This window comes from Panthera tigris, chromosome B4, assembly GCF_018350195.1.
Source record: "Panthera tigris isolate Pti1 chromosome B4, P.tigris_Pti1_mat1.1, whole genome shotgun sequence".
Classification (NCBI taxonomy): Eukaryota; Metazoa; Chordata; class Mammalia; order Carnivora; family Felidae; genus Panthera; species Panthera tigris.
Window position 1 is genome coordinate 17,667,957 of NC_056666.1, and position 26,475 is coordinate 17,694,431.

Below are 26,475 nucleotides of genomic sequence, written 5' to 3' on the forward strand. Positions count from 1 at the left end.
TCTTTTCACGAACAGTTTCTCCGTAGCATGTGATGCTGTTTGATAGCATTTTACCCCCAGTAGAACCTCTTTCAAAATTGGAATCAGTCCTCTCAAACCCTGCTGCTGCTTTATCAACTAAGTTTGTGCAGTAGTTGAAATCCTTCGTTGTCATTTCAGCAATCTTCACAGCAGATTCTCCATGAGTAGGAGTAAGTTATGTGTCAAGAAACCATTTTCTTCGCTCATCCATAAGAAGCAACTGCTCATCCATTAAAGTTTCATCAGAGATTGCAGCACTTCAGTCCCATCTTCAGGCTCCATGTCTAATTCTAGCTGTCCTGCTGTTTCCGCCCATCTGTAGTCTCTTCCTCCACTTAAGTCTTGAACCCCTCAAAGCCATCCACAAGGACTGGAATCAACTTCTTTCAAACCCCTGTTCATGTTGATATTTTGGTCTCTTCTCATGAATCACAAATGTTCTTAATGGCATCTAGCATGGTCAGTGCTTTCTAGAAGGCTTTCAATTTATTTTGCCCAGATCCATCACAGGAATCATTATATATGGCAGCTAGAGATTTATGAAATGTATTTCTTAAATAATAAGCCTTGAAAGTTGAAATGTCTACTTGATCTGCAGGCTGCAGAATGGGTGTTGTAATAGCAGGCATGAAAACAACATTCATCTCATTGTATGTGTCCATCAGAGCCCTGGGATGAGTGGAGGCGTTGTCACGGAGTAGCCATATTTTGAATGGAATCTTTTATTTTTGAGCAGTAGGTTCAACAGTGGGCTTAAAATATTCAGGAAACCATGTTGTAAATAGTTGCATGGTCATCTAGGCTTTGTAGTTTCATTTCTAGAGCACAGGCAGAGTAGATTTAGCAGAGTTCTTAAGGGTCCTAGGATTTTCAGAATGGTAACTGAGCATTGCCTTCCACATACAGTTACCAGCTGCATTAGCCCCTGACTAGAGAGTCGGCCTGTTCTTTGAAGCTTTAAAGCCAGGCATTGACTTCTCCTTTCTAGCTATGAAAGTCCATAAGCATCTTCTTCTACTATAAAGCTGTTTCATCTACATTGAAAATACACTATTTATTTTTTTAAAGTTTATTTATTTTGAGAGAGTGAGGGCGAGTGTGGGGAGAGGCAGAGAGAGAGGAAGAGAGAGAATCCCAAGCAGGCTGTGTGTTGTCAGCACAGAGCCCTACATGTGGCTCGACCTCATGAATCCTGTGCCCATGACCTGAGCCAAAATTAAGAGTTGAAAGCTTAGCCAGTGAGCCACCAGGCATCCCAGAAAGTCCCCTGTTTCGTGTAGCTCGCTTCATTGATTATCTTAGCTACATCTTCTGGATAACCTGCTGCAGTTTCTACATCAGCACCTTTTGCTTCACCTTGAACTTTTATATGATGTAAATGGCTTCTTTCCTTCAACCTCATGAACCAACCTCTGCTAGCTTTAACCTCATCTGCATCTTCCTCACCTCTCTCAGCCTTCATAGAATTGGAGAGAGTTAGGACCTTGCTCTGGATGAGGCTTTGGCTTCAGGGAATGCTGTGGCTGGTTTGATCTTCTCTCCAGACCACTCCGACTTTCTCCACATCAGCAATAAAGCTGCTTTGCTTTTTTACCATTTGTGTGTTCACTGGCAGCACTTTTAATTTCCTTCAAGAACTTCTTTGCATCCACAGCTTCGTTAACTGTTGATCTCAAAAGGCCAAAATTTTTTGCCTATCTCAGCTTTTGACATCTTCCTCACTAAATTTCATCGTTTCTAGCTTCTGACCTCAAGTAAGAGACGTGTGGCTCTTCCTTTTGCTTGAGCACTTAGAGGCCATTGTAGAGTTAGTAATTGGCCTCATGTCAGTATTTTGTGTCTCAGGCAATAGGGAGGCCAAAAGAGAAGGAGAGAGATGGGAGAATGGCCGGTCGGTGAAGCAGCCAGCACAGACGCATTTATTAAGTTTACCATCTTGTATGGGCATAGCTGATGGTGCTCCAAAACAATTAAAATAGGAACATCAAAGATAACTGATTCCAGATCATGGTAACAAATGTAATTGATGAGTTTGAAATACTGTGAGAATTACTAGAATATGACACAGAGACATGAAGTGAGCAAATGCTGTTGGAGAAATGGATTCAATGGACTTAATCACTGTAGGCCACAAGGCTTCAGTTTGTTAAAAAAATGCAGTATTTGTGAGGCATAATAAAACAAGGTATGCCTTTAGTGTTATATAGTTTAAAGTCTACTTCCAGAGCGTGTCCTGTCCTTTGATTATACATGTTTAGATTTTATATGATCTTGCATGAAAACACATAGCACAGGGCATGGCCTGTAACAGTTCTAAAATCGTTAGCTATCATTATTATCACTCTTTTTTAACTACAAGAAGCAGCATACTTTTTTAAAAGCACAGGCTTTGACATTAGGTCTGGGTTGGAATTTTGTCCGTAATAATGAGCACTGAGAAATTATATGTTATTCCCCTTTCAACCTTATATTTCTCATCTCTAAAATGGGGAAAATAATATCTTCTGTATTTCATGAGAGTTAGGTAAGATGTGACATTTGTAGTAAATGGATGTCCCCCACACTGCAGTTATGTCTTTACTGGTTTAGATCTCTCTGCAAACCACAGTTTGGCCTTCAGCTGGGCTTCAGGTTTAATTTTTATAATTAACCACTTACATGTTTAGCCACTTTCCATTTTTCCCCTAAAATCTGAGAATTTTTTTGCTGATGTGACTAAAAACAGAGGGAGTTTGGGGTTCAAGTACATGATGTATCAGAACATATTTTTTCCTATAAATTTTTGTTTTGATTTTCTTTGTAGTACTTACATTAACTTATTAGGTAATTATTAATACTTTTTTTTCAGAGCAGTTTTAGAGTCACAGAAAAAGTACAGAGTTTTCATGTATACCTCCCACCACCCCCCCCCCCCGCCCCATTATGTGTACAGCTTCTCTGACTATCAGCCTTTCCTCCCAGAGTGGGGTATTTGTTACAAGTGAGGAACCTACACTGATGCATCATAATTACTCGAAGCCCGTAATTTATATTAGGGTCCACACTAGCTGTTGTACATTCTGTGGGTTTGGAAGAATAGAGAGTAAAATCCATTTGTCAGCATGGTATCATACAGAATATTTTCACTGCCATAAAAATACTCTGTGCTCCGCCTAGTTAGCCCTCCCCCCACCTCCAACTTCTGGCAACCACTGTTCTTTTTACTGTCTTCACAGTTGGCCTTTTGAAAAATGTCATATAGTTGATTTATTTATTGGGGGGGGCAAGAGAGAGAGAGAAGGAGAGAGAGAATCCTAAGCAGGCTCTACACTGTCAGCACAGAGCCCCACAAGGGGCTCAATTTCACGAAACATGAGATCATGACCTGAGCCAAAATCAAGAGTTGGACGCTCAACTAACTGAGCCACCCAGGTGTCCCTCAGAATGTCATATAGCTGAAAGCCTACGGTATAGAGCCTTTTCAGATTGGTTTCTTTCACTTAGAAATATGCATTTAAGATTCCTTCGTGTCTTTTCATGGCTTGATAGCTCATTTTTTATTTTTTTAAATAATTTTTTAAATGTTTATTTCTTTTTGAGAGAGAGAGAAAGAGAGAGAGACAGACAGACAAAGCACAAGCAGGGGAGGGAGGGGCTGAGAGAGAGGGAGACACAGAATCTGAAGCAGGCTCCATCCAGGCTCTGAGCTATCAGCACAGAGCCCCATGCAGGGATTGAACCCATGAACCATGAGATCATGACCTGAGCTGAAGTTTGACACTTAACAGATTGACCCACCCAGGCACCCCACTAGCTCATTTTTTAGTGCTGAATAATATTCCACTGTCCAGATGTATGACAGTTTATTTATTCACCTATTGAGGGACATTTCTGTCGCTGGACATTTCTGTTGCTTTCAGGTTTTAGCAATTAGGAATAAAGCTGCTGTAAATATCCATGTGAAGGTTTTGTGTGGACATAAGTTTTCAGCTCCTTTGGGTAAGTATCAAGGAAGACTCTCGTATAAATTTTTAAGTCTTTGTGTGAGACCCAAATTATCAGCTCAGACGCTTTGTACCTTTCATGTTTATTTCTTACACATGACTGCTTTTAGGCATTATCCCAAACCATCAAAGAAGTTCAACAGTGATTCTGATATGAGACAGACTGATTCTGTATTTTTTTCCCCTCTGCAGGTTCCTTAGCTCCTATATAAATTTATCTTCTTCTGTCTCAGTGAAAAGCTCTCAACACGACAGTGATAGTGTAGGATGATGGACCTGTTTGTCAGTCACCAAATATCCTCTAGTACCCTTTCCTCAGGGGCAGCTACTGTAATTATATTTAAATAACTAATAGAGGCAACAAAGATAGTTTTACTCAAAATAATTTCAATTTGCTTTAGAGTCACTAGCTTTTTTTACCCACAGCCATAGAAACAGACAACTAATTTTTAGAAACTTTATGTCAACAGGTATCCACTTATGAACGTACCAGCCCCTAGCACAAAGTCGGTACACAGTAAACCCTGAGGTAGTGGTAACTGCAAATGTTCGTGCAAATTATGTTGTTTCTGATGATGAGGATAATTGAGAAAGTCGATAATGATGTTCCAAAAAAAGTGAACAATCCTTGAACCTCAGTTCTTAAGACGTATCCAGGATATTATATTTCTAAGACAGAAAAAGACGTATGTGGGCACCTGGCTGGTGCTGTTGGTTGAGCGTCCAGCTTTGGCTCAGGTCGTGATGTTGAGGTTCATGAGTTCAAGCCCCACCTTGCTTGCCGCTTTCAGCGGGAAGTTTGCTTCAGGTCCTCTGCCCCTTCTCTCTCTGCCCCTCCCCTACTTGCGTTCTCTCTTTCAAATATAAATAAACATTAAAAATAAGACATATATAATTTTCAAAGCTGTCCTAATAAATCTATATTTGGTTAACAGCTAACCAGATCAATTTCAGCTGATTATTACATTCTCTGATTAACTGAGGTGAGATTTTAAAATGTGTGTAGAAATCTAAATATTTAGGAACAAAATATATTAAACAGGCATATTTGAATTTAAACAACATAATCTGTTAAAAGTTGTCATCTTTGATGGACCTTATCTAAGAGAACTAGCAAATTGCTATAATGGTTTCTAAAATTTTACTCTCACTAGAACATTCATTTATTTCTACATCAGTATTTCTCTGGATAGGAGTCAACAAGGCTCCCTTTCCAGGAAGCTATGTGCAATAGCTATTATACAGCAGCAATAACTTGTTTCCTTTCTATATTTGCATAACAAGAACTCCTGGATCCTTTTTTTTTTTTTTTTGGATTGTCTGAAATAGGAATCAAAAGCATTGCTTTCCCAGGGATTGAAATGGCAACATTTGAATACTGAACATTGAAATGGCAACATATTTTGAAACCACGGGAATCTATGTATATTTATGGGTTATTTATTTATTATGCATTTGCAAACAGAGATGGCTTTTAAAAATTCAAAGTCTTCAATATTCTTAACATTTATCCCTAACTTCTCATAATTATCATGATTCTTTTTTTGCTCTTAAGCAGCATTTAATTTTGTTTCACCATAAATTTCTAAACTTGACTTGGGAGATCCTCATTCTAAATATAGCAGTAATTTGTTGATTTTTCTGGTTCCTAATATAATGAAATGGAGTTATTCCTTGCTTATTAAAGTTGATGCAATATTTAAAAAAGTATTTATTTTTAAAGGTATTTATTTTTATACATTCTCATTGACTTTTGGTCACATTTTGGGTCAGGAAACCTGACAGAAAGCAGGTATATTTTTGAAATCAGATATTTTACAGAAACTTAAGAAATAATATTGATTTATAGTATTTGTAAATCATTTTATAATATTTTGTGTTTATAATGTTACAATTCACCTCACCTTCCTCTCTGTGTCGGTATAGCATTTTCAAAATTGAAAATGATTTTTTCTCTAGGTTAAAATTCCCTTGTGAGTTTGAATTTTATAATCTCATTGAGTGATTTACTTTATACTTTTATTCCCTAAGCTTCCTGCTTTCTTCCTAAGTCTTTTTATAAAGGCACATCTATGCAGTTTAGTATTCTTTCCTTGGATAAAAATAACTAATGGCCAAGGATTCCAGTGCAAAATCATCAGATCTCATTTTGCATTGGGATATATAGTAATATCTGAATGTCCACACTGAACAAACCCAGGTTGTGCCTTTTGGGTTTATCTTTTTTTTCCAGTCTCACAACAATTAACAGTTATTGTCAATAGTTGCAGAAAGAATATTAGATTTGGAGTGAAAATATCTGGATTTCAGACCATCTTACATCTTCATAATTATAGGACCTTGGTTAAGTTAATAACTTTCCTGAACTTTCTTTTTTTCTTCTTTAACACAACTACAACAATAACACTTTCCTCTGGGCTATTGTGAAAGTTTGATCTATATAAAGCACTTGGTTCAGAGTCTATGACATAAGGTATCTGCTAAATATCAGCCATAATTTGACACTATTATTATGACTTCCCAGTCCTTCTCTTTCTTTTTTTTCTTATGGCTTTGTGGAAATTAACTGTTTCTTACATATTTACCTGAAAAGTGGGTCAAATTATTCTGCCCTGCACAAATTACGTAATGCATACAATGCTTTGGTAAATAATTCAGCTCTACAAAATTGCTGGTGAACATTATATTAAATATAATCTGGAATTCTCAAATACTAAAAATTTTTAAAGTGGCTACTTTTCATGTTTTAGTGTTTAATAATCTGTAGGAACAATTAAATCTTCCAGGTGATGTAATAGTGGCAGAGAAGTAACATGAGTATCAGGATAAATTAGGCAAACCTTGGCAAATCTATAATGAATATGGCTGACTGATGCTGTTTCCTTGAAAAAATATTTGGAAAAAAGTTTAATTTCTTGGTAATTCTGCTTTATCGATTTCCAGTATGAAAAGAACAGCTCTGTTGTGTTTTAATTTTTTTAGATCAGATAGGATCCTTTTTTTCCTCAAATGTGTCCTTTAAAGTATTTAGAGAAGTATAATAAGGTGATTTCAGTTGATCTCTATCCTTTCTAAAGCGTGTGAATACTTTGGAAAGCCACCCTAAGAGTCCCATTTTGTTCTTCAGGTTCCAAATGTGACTTTGAAGCAAATAGCTGTGGTTGGTTTGAAGCAATTAGTGGTGACCATTTTGACTGGGTATGGAACTCTAGAAGTAACATTTCAGCTGAATTTGAACAACAGGCTCCACCTTGGGATCATACTCACAGAACAGCTCAAGGTAAGACACAAGGAGAGGTTCTTAGTTACTACTTCCATTCACCCTTGGTCAGGTCTGAGAAGAGAAAGAGAAGCATTTAAAGTTCTACGTTACTACGACAAATTGTATGACGTTTGAATATTGGCAATTATTCTTACGTTGTCAATATGAAATGACTCCTTTATGGGTGGTGGGGAGGGAGTCCAGTTCTCTTTTTGACTGAATTCACTGAAATTATTAACTTTTGTGGACATTTTCACCTAGATGTAGATACTAGTTTAGTATTTATAAGAGTAGACTTGAGTCACAATCACTGTTATTGATTTTTAATTGTATAGTCTTAATTTTTGTCAGGTGTAGAATTCAGTGTAGGGTTAAAAGGCAGGTGTTTCAACTCAGTTGGCTGATTTACGTATTTGTATTTCAATAGGACATTTTATGTTCATTCTGAAGAAAAGCAGAAGCTTGTCACAAGTTGCTAAACTCCAGAGCCCAACTTTCAGCCAGGCAGGACCTGGATGCACACTTTCCTTCTGGTAAATATTAAAATCCGGGATGCCTGGGTGGCTCAGTCATTTAAGCATCTGACTTCGGCTCAGGTCATGATCTCATGGTCCGTGAGTTCGAGACCAGCGTCAGGATCTATGCTGTCAGTTCAGAGCCTGGAGTCTGCTTCGGATTCTGTATCTCCCTCTCTCTCTGCCCCTCCCCCATTCATGCTCTGTCTCTCTCTGTCTCGCAAAAAACGAATAAACGTTAAAAAAAAATACTAAAATCTGTGGTCAGCTACCCTTGCAGCCCAGTGGTTGCAGGCATACTCCTGAACTTACTGGACTTTCAGATTTGCCCTGGGTTTGGCTTTAAAAATAGCTATTGCATTTGATTTATACAGTTAGCATTTTACTTAGGAGTATATTATCCATATTTGTTGTGTTCTTTCTTTAGATGAAAGGGACTCTTCCCCTCCAACAAGGGATTATAATTGAGTTAACACTGCTTTGATTTAACACTGGATTGACCTCCTTGAGATAGGCTCCCGGGATCCCGCACTCCAGAGAATGCACCTCAGCAGATATGAGCAACCACAGTTACTGCAAGAAATGAAGGCATCCATTACGATAACTAATAATGAATTGACTTTTAACCAGGTGCGAGAGTCTGTAAGTTAAATATTTAGTCGATCCCATAAATCGTTTCCATTTCTTGTGTTTGCTCTTTTTCAGGTTTTATAACTATGGTCTGTCAGTGGGAGCAGCTGAGCTACAGCTACATGTGGAAAATTCCAGTGACCCTACAGTACTCTGGAGAGTATTATATAACCAGGGCAACCAGTGGTCACAGGCGACTATTCAGCTTGGGCGCCTTACTCAGCCCTTCCATTTGTCACTAGATAAAGTCAGTCTTGGCATTTATGATGGGGTCTCGGCTATTGATGACATCAGATTTGAAAATTGCGCTCTTCCCCTTCCTGCGGAGAGCTGCGAGGAGCCAGATTTTTTCTGGTGTCGACACAGCAAGGCTTGCATAGAAAAGCTTCTGTTATGTGATCTGGTGGATGATTGCGGTGATCACACTGATGAGGTCAACTGTGGTAAGTTTTTTTTTTTTTTTGCTTGTGTGTTTGTTTGTTTGTTTGTTTGTTTTTTGGTCCTTATTTTGATAGTGGTGATCTTGATCAGGTCACTGTTTTCTAGGCAATCAAAGTAAAGACACTAAGCATTGTTCCAAAGTTGATGACTGTTCAGTTAATTGGGTTACCAGTATTTGTTATGCAGACTCATAAAATCCATACCAGAGATACAGTGATGAAACACAACTACCGAGTCTCAGACCTCATGGAGCTTACTGTTTAACTGAGGAGATATATATTGTTCAAATAGTTAAAAATTAACTACAAAATGGCAGCTTAGATAGGAATTACAGAGGGAGATGCTCTGAATTTTTATAATGTATTGAAGTTTTTAGAGGTGATGATTTAGCTGAGATCTGACAAATAGTCAATTGAAGCATATATGCAAAAGCCCTGATATGTGACTGCATGGCGGGTGGAGGCCAGCCAGTGTGGCTGGAGTCGAGAGGTCAAGGGGAGACAGAGTGCAGCATAAGGACAGAGATGTGGGGGAGGCTAGGTTTGCAGATCTCGGTAGTCCATATTAGGGAGGTTTTTCTTCATTTGAAAGTTTTTGGTAAGGATGGTAACATAATAAAATTGGGCTCGTAAACCATGTCACTGTAAATACATTGTGATGAGTGGATTGGAGGAGAAAGGTTTCAGGAGACCTATCAGGAGGCCATTGTGGTAGTCAACTAAGGAGGCGGCAGGCAGCCTGCGTCCCGGCAATAGTGATGGTGATGGAGGGACTGATGTTTGGGGAGATATTTAGGAGGGACATCTGATGGTGTTTTGGCTATAGGGAGCAGAGAGTGGCATGTCAAAGATACGTCCTGACTTTTTGGTTTAAATTAACCAAGAAGTTTATGGTATCTGATGATCGTATATGGTTTGCAGTTTAATAAACCTAGCTCCAGGTATATCGTGCCCAGTGTACTTGATCTTGAAAATGAATTAGAAGCTCAGAGTTGGGTTTTTTTTCAGATTTCAAAAATCAGTCAGAAAAAGAGTTTGCATCTTTCCTTGTCTAGAAATAGCAACAGTTCTTAAAATTCAAGCTATTTGCCTATTAAATTGTGAGGCTAATTATAAACCAAAGGGAAGCCATAATATGCTCGGTACATCATAGGAAACACTGCATCAAGAAATTTCCATATAAATTATTGTAGAGAGTGTTGCATATATGTGATTTTTGATATAGGTAGATTGAAGTCAGAATTACCATGCGTCTCATTACACAACTAATACCTTGAGTGGATATAAATAAAGTTGATAATTTAGACAGGGGCTGACATAAGAAGTGTTACTTGTCATTGAGGCAATTTATTTTTTGCAAATTCAGAAAGCTTTTTCATCTTTTCCAAGGTCTCCACATCCTACTCCTCCACAAAATGTTGATCTGTTGCTGGAAAGAAGCAAATTATCCTTCCGACTACCCAGTAGTAACTTAGTAGCAGGGAATTAAATTATGGCCATACAAGTGTAATAGCAAAATACTTTCAGTGACTAAGTATTAATGAAAGGAAATCATAGTGGCATTAGACTGTCAGTTTCTCCTACAGCTCTCCATATAGACCTGTTACTTTATTACATAGAATGCGTTAGACATCCAGAAATCTGTGTTGTATTTCCTAAAGGTTCCCATGTTTAGAGACATAGTATTTTATTTGAAGGTGGAGCTACGTGTATTCCCTTTTGAAGCAAAGACTGAGCATGCAGTCAGCATGAAGACAGGCAGTATCGAAATCTCCTGGCTTCAGTGCCAGTTATATGTCGAAAAACCTCACAGCTTGACGTTCTCCTTCTGCTCCGCCGCCAAAGACTGACACCTGGCGAGTGCACCGTGGGGCCCCAGTTCACGTCACAGCTGGGCTTGATTAGTCACAAGTGAGGAAATATCAAATGAAAGCTCATCTCCCATTTGACATTTACTCACTTGGTTCCCTTCAGTAGGTCTAAGCCCCTGTTCTGTGGTTTTCAAAGACAGATGATTTGTTCTTGCCTGGCTGCATTTATCCACATATGCTTGTATTTATTGTTTCAGCGTATTTATTCACCTTTGGCACCAAGTGCGCTCACTAAGATGAATAGTTAAAAGATAACTGACATTTGGTTTTTTTTTAAATATTAGCTTATGTAAATGAAGCTAAAATGTAGAACTACTCGTTAATTCTAATTCCTAATTTTTTTTTCCTCCCCAACTAACGCTAGATGTACATTCTGTTGCATTTATTCTAAACCAATCCTTGGTGTCAACAAAATGCTCACATCCTGAGAAATGGATCCCTCTATTATCCTAGAAATTAAGGTAGATCAGCTAGTTGACAAGGGACAAGTCAGTTTTTCCTAAGTGCTTTGAATCCTTCTAGTGACTGAAAGGAGTTTAAAGTTTCGAAGCTCCGGCTCAAAGGTGCTACAATCCAGTGAGAAGGAAAAAAACGCCTCCCAGGAGACACAGCCAAGAGTCCACTGGGCACACAGCACAGCAGGAGGCATGAATAGAGGAAGGAGAGAGGGGCGAGGTGTTCAAGGCACATGTAGAAGATGGCCTATGCCAAGGGGAAGGGTATGAACAGGAAGTTCACTTGGGAAAGGTGAAGCTTGAAAGATAGAGGAATTTAGGCTTAAGTCGAAATGAGTATCTATGGAGGGATTTTGAACACAGAAGGAAAATGATCAACTGCCGTGGAAGAATGGTCATTCTGGCATTGGCGTGTTACTGTGGCAAGATGGTGCCAGAAAGAAGAGTTTTTCGGCATGGGGTCTGGAAAACACTGGCATCAGGATCATCTTGGGTGCTTATTAAAATATGGATTCCTGGGCTTCACCCCATGTCTGACAAACGAGTAATTTGTACAGGACTTCGCCGTGGACTAAGCAATTATACCATGCACCTCAGGTGATTCTGAAAGGTCGAGACCTATGAAAATATGACCGTTCTCAGTTCCGTGTGTGAGAATCACCAAGGGAGATGATGAAGTATCCTGAAGTCCAGATGCACTGTTTGTACCAATTAAATCAACGTCTCCGGAGACGAATTCTCCGCTTTAGTGTGTTTTGTTTTGTTTTGATTTTTCATGTTCACTGGGGATTGAAACATTCGGCTGAGGTTGAAATCAGGTGAACCAGAAGTTTGTTGTGTTGGGTCAGCCATGGTGTCGTGACCATTTGCATAGAGTTATAGTGCTAGAAATGATGGAGGGATGGGCATAAAAGGCATTTGGAAAATAATGGCTGAAGTGATGCCTCCTTCAGTCTATAAAATATGATTACTTGATTTAAGTCTAGGATTTATTCACTTTTTAAAAACTTTAATGTTGCATTTGAGAAAAAAGTTAAAATGGTTAACCTTGGCAGGAGCAACATATCAACTGGTATTTTTAATCATAGTTATTTTTGTCCGTAATTTTCTTTTGCTCTCGTTTAATGCCGACTTCAGTACCTGAGCTACAGTGTAACTTTGAAAATGGAATTTGTAACTGGGAACAAGATACAGAAGACGACTTTGATTGGACCAGGAAGCACGGTCCAACCCCAACACTTAATACAGGGCCAATGAAGGATAATACTTGGGGCACAGCTAAAGGGCACTATCTCTACATAGAATCTTCGGAGCCTCAGGTTTTCCAAAACAGAGCCGCTCTGCTCAGTCCTGTCCTTAATGCCACTGATGCAGACGGCTGCACCTTCCGCTTCTATTACCACATGTTCGGGAAGCACATTTACAGGCTGGCCATCTACCAGCGGGTCTGGAGTAACACAAGAGGACAGCTGCTGTGGCAGATATTTGGGAACCAAGGCAACAGATGGACAAGGACACACCTCAACATTTCCAGCAGGCGGCCTTTTCAGGTATGGATAATGGATTTTGTAATATGTATTTAAAATGCATCAGGATGTCTAGGGAATATGAAGGATTGCTGTGTTCTTGAATGAAAAGCAAGTGGAATTTGATCAAAGTTACTTCAGTACACATTTATCATTCAATTAAGGGGGTACCAGAGCTTGTTAAGTTGCTTTCCTCCCTGAATACCCCTAATAATGGGTGATTAACATTTCTAAAGGTGGACACATGTCACTGGAAGCAGCTGAAGGTCCCTCTGACTTTAAGTAATTTTTCTACTGAAAAAAAAAAAAATCTGGAGGGAAAAGGAGTTTTGCACAAATTCTGGTATTGTGCCAAAAGTTCAGATTCTTCAATCTGTTATTTTGAATACTTCATTTGACTTTTCCCACATTTTATAGGTAAGCAACAAAAATTCAAGAAGAGTGCATGCTTTGTTGGAAAAATACACAGCTACTCTGGGGCATAAAACACACAGCTAGTCTAGGTCTCCTTACACCCGGTGGAATATTCTTTATTCAGATTCTCACCTACCTTCTCCTACCTAAAAGGAAAACTTGGAATGGCAAGTTTAAATGCTTATGTGGCTTTTTCCATTTTGCGAAGGAATTTAGCATCTATTATCTATCCCTTTGATTCCCTCAGCAATTCCCTGAAGTGGGTAAGTCAGAGATCCTTTTTGTCAGTTTTACAGATACAAAGAAAAAAAACTGAAAGAGGTTATTTATATCTAGCCAAATAGATATTGAGCAGCAGAATGGGGACTTGGGCTGGGACCCACATTTCCAATTAATTCACGTTCATTCCCATTGTAATATATCATACAGCCTGTCACATGGAGGAGGGTTGAATATTCTTTTTTTCCCTTTGCTCTAACAGATCTATGTATAATATACAAGGAGAAACTTCTTACCTATCCAGGCGAAATTGTTTTTTCCTTTTTACATGTACTAAATTTCTTTGGTACCCTAATTTAAAGCACTGTCTCTATTTTTTATTTTTTAGTGTTAATTTATTTTTGAGAGACAAAGAGAGACAGACTGTGAGCGGGGGAGGAACAGAGAGAGAGGGAGACACAGAATCCGAAGCAGGCTCCAGGCTCTGAGCTGTCAGTACAGAGCCCAGCGCAGGGCTCGAACCCGTGAAGCGTGAGATCATGACCTGAGCCAAAGTCAGATGCTTAAATGACTGAGCCACCCACGTGCCCTGAGCACTGTCTCTATTTAAATGTCTTGAGTTAACAGTTTTATAGCCAAGAACTTAGCTCCAAGCCACCTGTTCAGAGCCATGGTAGATATGTATTGTACTTGGCTCACTAGAGAATGCATTGAGAGTGGTGATTTGTCCAGACAGACATAGGCTGTAGTCATGGGAACTAATCTGCCATATGTACAGTGTTATCTTCCTGTTAGCCATAATGGTAAGATGTCTGTAATGATATGAAATGAAACTGAGGGAAGGTTCTTTGACTTTCATTTAATAATGGCTCATCCACTGCAAATTAATATTTAATCAGATGAATTGTAATTTGGGTCAAACTGGCATTCAGTAGATAAACTCTCCTTCTGATATTTACTCAAGAATCGGTTGCCAGGAGAAAATAACCTTGGCAAGGGGGCTGCTTCACATTCAGATGAATATGGAACTTTCCAAGAAATGCTTTGGTTGTGAATCTAAAACACAGAGATTGAAGTTTGAGACTCATTTTGGATTATACATGGAGTGCTCTGTTTGATTTTATGCAATGGTTCTTCTCGGCTTTTTATTTTTTTCAATGACATTCGGGCATGAAAAGGTGAAATCAGATTGTGCATGCTTTGTAGATTAATTATCCAAGATAGTAAAAATTGGGTCTAATTTAAACAGCTAGATATTTTTCTTGATTGAATAATGAGTATACATAGTTGTTGCAACAGCAGGAATAAGCAAGATTTTATTTAACTCCGATATTGTAGGTGAAATTACCTACTATCAGTCCAGCAGACAACAGGTACTCATTTAATGTTTGTTTAAAAGAAAACTTCAAGGATGTATGTTGACATCCAATATTACATTAATTCCAGGTATACAACATAGTGATTCAACAAGACTATATACTATGTTCACCACAAGTGTAGCTACTACCTGTCCTCATTTATTGCTGTTACAATATAATTAACATGTTCAATAACTAGAAGCCTGTATCTCCCACTCACCTTCAACCATTTTGCCCCGTACCCTCCCCTCTGGCAATCACCAGTTAGTAGTCTGTATTTATAGGTCTGATTCTGCTTTTTGTTTATTTATTAATTTTTTTAAAAAAATTCCACTTAGTGGAATTATATAGTTTTTGTCTTATGTATTTCACTTAAGATAATTCCCCCTAGATTAATCCATGTTGTCTCAAATAAATGGCACATCTCATTCTTTCTATGGCTATATAATATTTCATTGTGTGTATATGTGTGTGTCTGTGTGTGTGTGTCTGTATCCCACTTGTTATCCATTTGTCTATTGGTGGACATGTAGTTTGCTTCCATATCGTGACTATCTTTTGAAATTAGTGTTAGTGTGTTTTTTGGGTAAATACTAATGGAATTATTGGATATGATATTTCTATTTTTAATTTTTGAGCAACCTTCATACTATTTTCCACAGTGGCTGCTCCAGTCTGAATTCCCACCATCAGTGCATGAGGATTCCTTTTTCTCCACATTCTCACTAAACCTTTTTATTTTTTGTGTTTCGGTTTTAGCCATTCTGACAGCTATATAGTAATATCTCGTGATTTTAATTTGCATTTACATGATGATTAGTAATGTTGAGCATCTTTTTGTGTGTCTGTTGGCCATCTGAATGTCTTTGGAGAAATGTCTGTGTATGTCATCTGCCCATTTTTTAATTGATTTGTCTTTTTTTGGTATTGAGTTGTATAATTTCTTTATATATTTTGGATATTAACCCCTTATTGCATATAGCATTTGTAAATATCTTCTCCCATTCAGTAGGTTTCTTTTTGTTTTATTGATGGTAAACTTTGCTGTGTAAAAGCTTTTTATTTTGATGTAGTCCCAATAGTTTGTTTTTTATTTTGTTTCCTTGCCTCAGGAGATGTATTTTAAAAAATTTTGTTACAGCTGAGGTCAGAGAAATTACTTGTGTTCTCTTCTAGGATTTTTATGGTTTAGGTCTCACATTTAAGTCTTTAATCCATTTTGAGTTTGTGTGTGGTGTGAGAAAGTGGTCAAGTTTCATTCTTTTTCATGTAGCTGTCCAGTTTTCCCAGCGCCGTTTTTGAAGAGACATGTTTTCCCCATTGTTTATTCTTGCTTCCTTATTCATAGATTAAGTGACCGTAAATTCATGTGTTTATTTCTGAGCTCTCTCTTGGTTTTCATCGATCTATATGTTTATTACTCTACCAGTACCATACTGTTTGGATTACTACAGCTTATCTATTTTGAAATCTGGGATTGTGATACCTCTAGCTTTGTTCTTTCTCAAGATTGCTTTGGCTATTCTGAGTCTTTTGTGGTTCCATACAAATTTCAGTGTTATTTATTCTAGTTCTAGTCTTTTGTGGTTCCATACAAATTTCAGTATTATCTATTCTAGTTCAGTATTTTTTATTCTAGTTCTGTGAAAAATGCTATTGCATTTTCATAGGGATTGCATTAAATCTGTGAGGTGACATTTTAACAATATAATTTCTCAAGTCCATGAACATGAAATATCTTTGTTTTTTGTGTGGGTCATCTTCAGTTCCTTTTATCAGGGTTTTATAGTTTTCAGAGTACAGACCTTTCACCTCTTAGGTATTTATTGTTTTTGATACAATTTTAAATAGTGTTGTTTCTTAAATTTCTCTTTCTGCTACTTCATTTAGAATGTATAGAAACACCTCCAATTTCTGGATATCGATTTTGTATTCTGCAAATTTACTGAATTCATTTATTGCTTCTAGTAGTTTTTTGGTAGTGTTTTCAGTATTTTCATATAATCTGTAAATAGGGAAGATTTTACTTCGTCTTTACCAATATGGGTCCCCCTCATTTCTTTTTCTTGTCTGATTGCTGTAGGTAGGACTCTGGTACTATTTTGAATAAAACAGAGAGTGCATCCTTGTCTTGCACCTTATCCTAGAGGAAAAGCTCTGTCTTTCCCCATTAAAATGACGTTAAATGTGGGTTTTTCATATCTGTCCCTTATTATGTTGAAGTATGTTCCCTTGAAACCTACTTTGTTGAGGATTTCCATCATGAATGGATTTTGTGTGCTTTTTTGGCATCTATTGAAATGATCATATAGTTTTATCCTTTCTCTTATTGATATGATTTATGACACTGATTGATTTGTGAATGTAGAACCACTCTTGCATCCCAAGAATAAATCCCACTCGATCATGGCAAATTATTTATATTGATTGATGTGAGAATAATGAACCACACTCACATCCCCGGAATAAAATCCACTTAATTGTGGAGAACTATTTGTTTAATGTATTGTTGAATTCAGTTTGCTAATTTCATGTATATTCATCAGAGATACTGACCTGTAGTTCTTTGTTGTTGTTGTTGTTGTTGTGTCTTTATCTGGTTTGGCTTCATGGAATGAATTTGCGACCTTTCCTTCCTCTTTTATTTTTTGGAATAATTTGAGAAGTATATTAACTGCTTGGTAGACTTCACCTGTGAAACCATGTGGTCCTAGACTTTTGTTTTTTGGGAGTTGTATGATTATTGATTCAATTTTATTGCTGGTAATTGGTCTGTTCAAATTTACATTTTTCTTCTTAAATCGGTTTTGGGAGGTCATATGTTTTTAGAAATTTATCCATGTTTCTAGGTTGTCCATTTTGTTGGCATAAAAATTTTTATAATATTCTTTTATAATCCCTTGTATTTCTATGATGCCAGCCATTATTTCTCCTCTTTCATTTCTAATTTGAGTCCTCACTCTTTTTGGGGGGGGGTCACTCTGGATGAATGTTTATTAATTTTGTTGACCTTTTCAAAGAATCAACTCCTAATTTCATTGATCTGTTCACTTTTTTTGGTTGTTCTTTCATTTCATTGATTTCTGCTCTTTGCTATTTCCTTCATTCTCCTGGTTTTGGATTTGTTTATTCTTTTTCTAGTTTTTTTAAGTGTAGGGTTAGGTTATTTATTTGAAATTTTTCTTGCTTGTTGAGGTAGACCTGTATTGCTATAAACTTCCCTGTTAGGACCACTTTTGCTGTAACACAAAGATTTTGGACTGTTGTATTTTCACTTTTGTCTCAATGTATTTAAACATTTCTTTTTTTCTTTGATTTTTTTGGTGGGCCAAGAAATTGTTAACAGCATGCTATTTACCTTCCATGTATTTGTGTAATCTCCAGATTTTTTCTTGCTGTTGATTTCTAGTTTCATAGCATTGTGGTCAGAAAAGATGCATGGTATGACTGTCTTTTTGAATTTGTTTATATGTTGGGTGCATAAATATTTATAATTGTTCTGTCTTCTTATTCCATTGTCTCCTTTATTATGATATAGTGTCCTTTATCTCCTGTTTTAAAGTCTATTTCATCTGACATCAGCATTGCTTCCCCAGTTTTCTTTTCAATTCCATTGCATGATAAATGCTTCCATCTCCTCACTTTCAATCAGTGTATTTCTTTGGGACTGGAATGAGTCTCCTGTAGGCAGAATATACATTGGTTTTCCTTGTTACCTATTCCATCACCCTATGTCTTTTGATTGGAACATTTAGTCCACCTGCATTTCAAGTAATTAATGACAGGTACATAATCATTTGCATTTTTAAACTTATTTTATCATTGTTTTTGTATTCTCCATTACTTTCTTCTCTTGCTCTTTTCTCAGGGTTTGCTAGCTTTCTTTAGTAATGTACTTGGATTTCTTCTCTTTATTATTTCCATATCTATTACTGTTTTTTGATTTGTGGTTATCATTACATTTATCTATAGAATCTTATTAGGAGTCTGTATTAAGTGATGGTCACTAAGTTTGGCCCATCCTAAAATCACTAAATTTTTACTCCTTTCTCTACCACATGTTAAGTATATGCTGCCATAGTTTACATCCTTTTATTGTGAATCACTTGACTGATTTTCTATAATTATATTTAATTTTTCTGCTTTTGTGCTTCCTACTTTTCTTAATCCTGCTTATGGTCTTTCCTTTCCACTCAAGGAGTCCTTTCACCTTTTTTCTAATGCTGGTTCATTGGTGATGAAATTCTTTTATTTTTGGTTGTCTGCAGAACTCTTTATCTCTCCTGATATTTGTCATGATAGGCTGCTGGATAGAGTATTATTGGTTGAAGGTTTTGTTTTTTTTCCCCGGCACTTTGAATATATCATGCCACTCCCTTCTGTCCTGCAAAATTCTTGCTGAAAAAATCAGCTGATAGTCTTATTTCCCTTGTATGTAGTTTTTTTCCCTCTTGGTATTTTTTAAATTTTCTATTACTGTTTTTATCATTTTGATTCTTATGTGTCTTGGTATGAACCTCCTTGGGTTGATTTCGTCAGGGGCTTTCTGTGCCTCCTGGGTCTGAATGTCTGTTTCCTTTCCTAGATAAGGAAGTTTCAGCTATTATTTCTTCAAATACATTTTCTGCCCCCTTTTCTCTCTCTTATTTTTTTGGGACTCCTATAATATGAATGTTATCATGCTTGATGGTGTCACTTGAGTTCTCTTAATCTAATTCTCATTTCTTCTTATTCTTTCTTTTCTCACCTGTTTGACTTGATTGCTTTCCGTTACTCTGTCCTCTAGGTTGCTACTTCCTCTAATCTACTATTTATTCCCTTTTGTGTATTTTTAATTTCAGTTATTGAGTTCTTTATCTCTGATTGGGTCCATTTTTAATATTTTTCTGTCTCTGTTGAAAGTCTCACTGAGGTCCTCCACTCCTTTCCCAAGTCCAGTGAGTATCTTTATGACTATTACTTTAAATCCTCTCTTGGGCATATTACTTATCTTCGTTTCATTTAGCTCTCTTGCTGTGATTTTGTTGTGTTTTTCATTTGGGACATATTCCTCTGTCTCCATATTTTTCTAAATCTGTGTCTGTTTCGATGTGTTAGGGAAATTCTGCCTGTTTTGGGCAGAGTTTGTTCCTTTTGTTTTTATTGAGCCAGTCTGGGGCCACCTAGGGCTTGAGTTGAACCAGACCCAGTGTTTGCCAGAGCTGCATTAGCACCCAACTGCAGGGCACTCTTCCTGTGTCTTTTCAGAAACTTTCATTGGTGGGTGAGGCCTGTAGTCAGATCAGATGTCTACCCACAGCCCACCGCTGTTGGTCACGGTCATGTATGTGTGATTACCTTCCCCTTTTCCTGGGGCATGAGTCACTTTGGAGTGGTGCTAGCTCCTGTCAGGTCTGATTGCACCCTGCCATGCTTGTGGCCCCACTTTGGATGGTCTTCTGCAAAGGGCATTTTGAAGGGCGCATGTCCATAAGACAACATGGAGGTAGGGTGCACGGTGCCAGGCATTGAAGGGGACCTGTAGCCCAGTGGGAAAACCCATGCTGAGGCCAGGCCATGGTTAGGGGGTGAGCCTACAGACGATCACAGAGGTTGGGTACACTCTTAGGAAGCTAGGTGGAGAGTGTTTGCACTGCACTGAATCCTGCAGGTGTCCATGTATCTAGGCTGGGTGCTGGGCCAAGGAAATCTTGCCCATGAGCTCTTTTATTCTTCGAGTAGTCTTCTAAAGATCCCTGCCCTTTAGCACATGCTCTGAGATTAGTAAATAAATCTCCCTCCTGTATACCCCAGGCTTTTTTCAAACTTTTGCTTTTATGCTGTATCTCAGTGGGGGCTGTTTCTTGTGCTGTCTTTTTAATGGCAGGGACTCGGTTTCCTCTTGCACTTTGGGTGGCTCTCCTGGAGCTGGATTTGCTGATCTTTAAAATTCAAGGTGTTAAGCCCTATTTACTGTAAGAACTCACAAAATTAGCCCTCTCTGGGTTCTAAAACCAAATGTTATGGGGATTTGTCTTCCCAGATGGGTCCCCTGTGCCTGGGGTGCCTGGTGTGGGGTCTGATCATCTCCCTTTCTGTGTCCTGGTGTCTTTCCTTTTGCAGACAATCCCACCAGTCAGTTGGGCTCCTGGCCACATTTCCACTCTTTCTACCTTCTCAGTGTGACCTCTTCTCTACATTTAGTTGTGGAAAATCTGTTCTGCCAGTCTTCGGGTCATTTTCTGGTTCATTTACTCTGATATAAGTGTTATCTAGGTGTATCCATGGGATGAAGTGAGCCTGGAGCCTTTCTACTCTATCTACTTTCCTAGGTCAACAAGGGATTCTCTTTTCTTTAACATTTGACATTTTAATGAATATACGTGGTGGTGCAGACCTCCTTCAGATCATCTCATTTGGAATTTTGGTTTTTGGGCTTGGATGTCTATTTCCATCCCTTGGTTAACAAAGCTTTTAGTTATTATTTTTTCAAATCAGTTTTCCACGCTTTTTTCTTCCTCTCCTGGGACCCCTATAATGTGAATGTTTGTTTGCTTAATGTTGTCCAAGAGGTCTATTAAACTACCCCCCCCCTTTTTAAAAGTTCTTTTAGCTTTCCGCTGTTTAGTTTGTGTGCTTTCAATTCACGATTGCTCGTTTAAAGTGAAATACATAGGATAGAACTAGATTGTGCATGTAGGTATAGGAACTGTTCGGCTTATTGATGTCAGTTGAAGTAACTGACCACTGCTATTATGTGTGGCATGGTCTGTAAAGGCTCAGCTGGTCATTACATGTAAAACTTCATGCCAAACTTCTAACTGATTTTTATTATGATCTTTATTGAAGTAAAACTGACATATAACAAACTAAAAATATTGAAATTTTAAACCATCACCACGATCAAGATAATAGATAAATATGCTTCACCCCTAAACGTTTCCTTATGTCTCTTTGTAATACCTCCTTTGGGTCCTCACTCCCATTCCTTGACAACCACTGAATTGGTTTCTCTCAGTACACGTTAATTTATATTTCCCAAAATTTTATATAAATTATACAGTATGTACTTTTTCTGCTTACTGCATTCAGAAGATTCTTTTATGTTACACAATGTATCTGTAATTCATTTATTTCTATTGTTGAATAGTATTATATGGATGCAGCACAGATTATCTATTTAATTATTGATCAGTATTTGGGTTGCTTGTAGTTTGGGATATTATAAGTAAATCTGCTGTGCACATTTGCATATAAGTATTTATATAAACATTTGTTTTTATTTTTCTTGGTAAATACCCAGGAGTGGAATGGCTGTATCACATGCTAGAATTGTGTTTAACATTTTAAGAGACTCTTAAACAAGTTTTCGCAGGAACTGTGTTTTATCCCCATCAGTGGAATATATTAGTTCCAGTTCCTCCACATCTTACCCAGTGCTTGTTATTATCAGTCTTCCTAATTTTAGTGTTAGAAGTATATATTATCTTATTGTGGTGTTAATTTGCATTGCCCTAAGCATTAATTGTGTTGGTTGTATTTCCTATGCTTGCCGAATGGAACATAATTTGAAGTGTGTATTTAAATCTTTCACCCTATTATTATTATTATTTAAATCTTGTACCCAATATTTAAATTGGATTTTTGTTTTCTCTATAGAGTTTTGAGCTTTTCTATATTTTCTGATGCAAGCCTATTTTTTTAGATATGTTAATTACAAGCTTTTTCTCCCAGTCTGTAGCTTGTGTTTTAATTCTTTTAATAGATTCTTTATAGAAGAGACTCTTTTTAATTTTGATGAAGTCCAATTTATTACTAACTCAGATCCCCTAAGCTTTCATCTCCTCTTTCTCCTCTCCTTTGTGAACTTTGATTACATGTAAATTAAGCTGCTTGAAGTTGTCCCAGAGCATATTCTTGCTCTGTTCAGTTTTTTTTTTTCTAATTTTCTTTTCCTTCTTTGTTTTATTTTGTACAGTATCTACCTTTATATCTTAATGGCTAATCTATTAATCCATTCCAGTGTATGTTTTCATCTCCTACATTGTCAATTTTACACCTAAATTTTGATTTTGGCCTTTATTTCCCCTGTCTCTATATTAGAATATATATATTAGAATATTAGAATATATTAGAATATATAGTATATATATATATTAGAATATATAGAATATATTAGAATAGTTTTAGTAACTGTTTTAGGTGTTTGAAGTGATAGAAACAAGATATAGGTAAAGGAGATTTCCTGCTTGTACCCCTCCCAACAATGATTTGGTAATCATCCAAGGACGAAGATGACTTTGAGGTAGCTTTGGGATCCAACTTCAGGCTGGGAACTGTCCTGTCTGCTCAGCGAGCTGCCAGAGGTTACATCCATGCCCCCAAAAGTTACCCCACCAATCTCAGTCCAACAATAGATCCTGAATCCGCACTATAAAATCTCCATTCCCTCTCAGTCATGGTACAGGAGTGATCCTACCTGCCCAGGGACTCACCAGGATTGTGTCCATCCATTTTCCTGGAGGTAGGCCTTCCAACTTTGGTCTAACTGTAACCCAGTTCTAACTGCTCACAGTCATGCTCAGGAGGTGTTCCTTTCCACCCAGGGACTTTCCCAGTGACCTGACAGGGGAGCCTTCTGAAGAACCACGTGGGAACCACATTGATCTGCACCCCTGGTAACAGGCCCGCATTTACAGTCCCAAATACAGACCATGAGGCAGACCTCGGTCCTGTGCCAGCCATACTGATCAAGGTTCTGGAGGAAGTTCTTTCCAATCAGGAACCAGACGTGATCTATGTCAACCCAGGCCTCTGGTAACAGGCCTGACAACTGCAAAACCCACTGAGGATTCAGGGGCAGCCACATGACCTTGCTCTAATTCTGGTCAACTGTGATGTTGGAAGCATACTGGAAGCCTGAGGACCTGACAGAAAGAGGTCTTTAACTGCTGAAAACAATCCATAATGATTGGAAGAGGGTTAGGTTTTTCAAATGCACAGATGGAAAGCAGGGCCACATGGATCATGAAGATTCAGGCAAACGTGATGCCACCAAAGTAAATGAATAAACCTCCAATAATTGACCCCCAAAGAAGTGGAAATTTACAAATTTTCTGACGAAAAAATTCGAAGTCATCTTAAGCTCACTGAGATTAAAGTGAACACATTTACACAACTAAATGAATTTGAGGAAACAGTGCATGAACAACATTAGAAATTTAGTGAAGAAATATAAATCATAAATATAAAACAAATAAGTCTAAGGCTTAAGAATAGTGACACAACTGAAAACTTCTTTAGAGAGCTTCAGCAGCAGACTTGATCATGCAGAAGAGTCAGGGAATTTAAACATGAGTGTTCAGAATTAGCCACTGCGAGGAAGAGAAAGAAAAACAAGAGTGAAGGAAGCATATGGGAACTGTGGGACATTCAACTAGAGAAAAATATATGCATTATGGGAGTCCCACAAAGGGAAGAGAGAAAGGAGCAGAAAACTTATTTAAAGAAAAATGACAGAAGACTCCTGTATCATCAAGGGATTTGACCATTCAGATAATGAAACTCAAAGGATTCCAAAGCAAGATTATCTCAAAGAAGATTACTCTGAGACCCCTATATTCAAGTTGCCAAAAGGTAAAGACAAAAACTGTGAAAGCAACAAGAGAAAAGTGACTTGTCACACACAAGGGAACTCCCACCACATGGCTATCAGTGATATTCTTAGCAGAAACTTTACAGGCCAGGTGCGAATGGGATGATATATCCAAAGTACTAAAAGAAAAAAAAAAAACCTGCCCACTACTAATACTATACGTGGTAAAGCTATTCTTTTAAATGAAATAGAGACAAGACATTCCTAGATAAACAAAAGCTGAGGGAGTTCATCTCCAGTAGACATGCCTTACAATAAATGCTGGAAGGGGCTCCTTAAATTGAAATAAAAGTATGATAAGTAACAACATGAATACAGATGGAAGTATAAAATTTACTGTAAATATAAATTTAGTCAAATTCAAACTGCTCTAATACTGTAGTGGTGCACAAATCTAGTATCACTAGTACAAAATCATAAAAATGTATTAAAAATAACTGAAGCTACAATAACTTGTTATTGGATATGCAATATAAAGAGATACAATTTATATGCAATATAAAACATCAATAGCGTAAAATATGGAGGGAGAATAGCAGTAAGTTTGGAGAGTTTTTTTTTTTAATTTTTTTTTTAACGTTTTTATTTATTTTTGAGACAGAGAGAGACAGAGCATGAACGGGGGAGGGTCAGAGAGGGAGACACAGAATCCGAAACAGGCTCCAGGCTCTGAGCTGTCAGCACAGAGCCCGATGCGGGGCTCGAACTCACGGACCGCGAGATCATGACCCAAGCCGAAGTCGGCCGCTTAACCGACTGAGCCACCCAGGCGCCCCTGGAGAGTTTTAAAATGCAGTTGAAGTTATGGGGTGCCTGGGTGGTTCAGTTGGTTAAGCGTCTGACTTCAGCTCAGGTCATGATCTCACGGTTCGTGAGTTCGAGCCCCGCATCGGGCTCTGTGCTGACAGCTCAGAGCCTGGAGCCTGCTTCGGATTCTGTGTCTCCTCCTCACTCTGCCCCTCCCCTGCTCATTCTCTGTCTCTCAATAATAAATAAATGTTAAAAATATATACATGTATGTAATAAATAAATAAAATGCAGTTGAAGTTATCAGCTTAAAATAGATTGTTGTAACTGTAAGATGATTTATTCAAGCCTCATTGGAAACCACAAAGAAAAACTTCCAGTAGATACACAAGATATAAAGAAAAAGAAATCAGAACATACCACTACAAAACATTACAAAGGAAGACAGCAAGAGAGGAAGAAAGGAAAAGCAAAAAAATAGTAAGAAAAGAATGAAAAATTAAGTCCTTAACTATCAATAATTTTTTAAATTATTACAGTGGACTAAATTTTTCCATCAAAAGCATAGAGTGACTGAATGGCTAACAATAAGATGCAAGATACCATAATATGCAGCCTATGAGATTTGTGTTAATTTTAGGACACACAAAGGCTAGAAGTGAAGGGTTAGAAAAAAATATTCCATTCAAATGGTAACCGAAAGAGAACAGGGGTAGCTAGCTATACATATATCAGATAAAAACTCTTACAGTCACAATAGCCAAATACAGGCATTAAGTAGTGGATAGAGGGGATGATTCTTTGGGAGCATATAGCAATAGTAAATATATATGCACACAACATTGGAATACCTAAATATATAAAGCAAATAGTAACAGGATGGAAGGTGAAAAAACATCAATATAATGATTGCAGGGCTTTCAAATCCCTACTTTCATCAGTGGATAGATCATACAGATTAAATCAATAAAAAAGCAATGGGCTTACCCTACATCAGATCAGGTGGACTTAGTAGACATTTATTCAGCTATGTGTACATTCTGCCCGAGCACACGTGGAACATTCTCCAGGATAAATCATATGTTAAGCCACAAAACAGTTCTTAGTAGATTTAAGAAGATTCAAATCATGTCACATATCTTTTATAACCATGATGCTATGAAACTAAAAGTCAGAAACAGGAAGAAAAGTGGACAGTTCACAAATCTGTGGGAATTACCACACTTCTGAGCAACCAATGGGTCAAAAAAAAATTAAAAAAGGAAATAAGGGGTTATCTTCACACAAATGAAAATGGAAACACAACATACTAAACCTTAAAAGATGCAGCAAAAGCAGTTTTAAGAGGGAAATTAATATTGATATAAATACATATTGGAACAAAAAAAAGTTCTCAAATA

At 37.5% G+C, this 26,475-nt stretch overlaps 1 protein-coding gene across 1 annotated transcript in view; it reads left to right on the forward strand.

Moving 5' to 3' along the window:
* MALRD1 (MAM and LDL receptor class A domain containing 1) overlaps positions 1 to 26,475 on the forward strand; it is a 778,752-nt gene that overhangs the window by 173,122 nt on the left and 579,155 nt on the right. The window contains exons 19-22 of the mRNA XM_042993660.1: positions 7,132 to 7,284; positions 7,694 to 7,799; positions 8,487 to 8,854; positions 12,315 to 12,727. Of these exons, the coding sequence (XP_042849594.1) occupies positions 7,132 to 7,284; positions 7,694 to 7,799; positions 8,487 to 8,854; positions 12,315 to 12,727 (1,040 nt within the window). The remainder of the gene's footprint in view (positions 1 to 7,131; positions 7,285 to 7,693; positions 7,800 to 8,486; positions 8,855 to 12,314; positions 12,728 to 26,475) is intronic.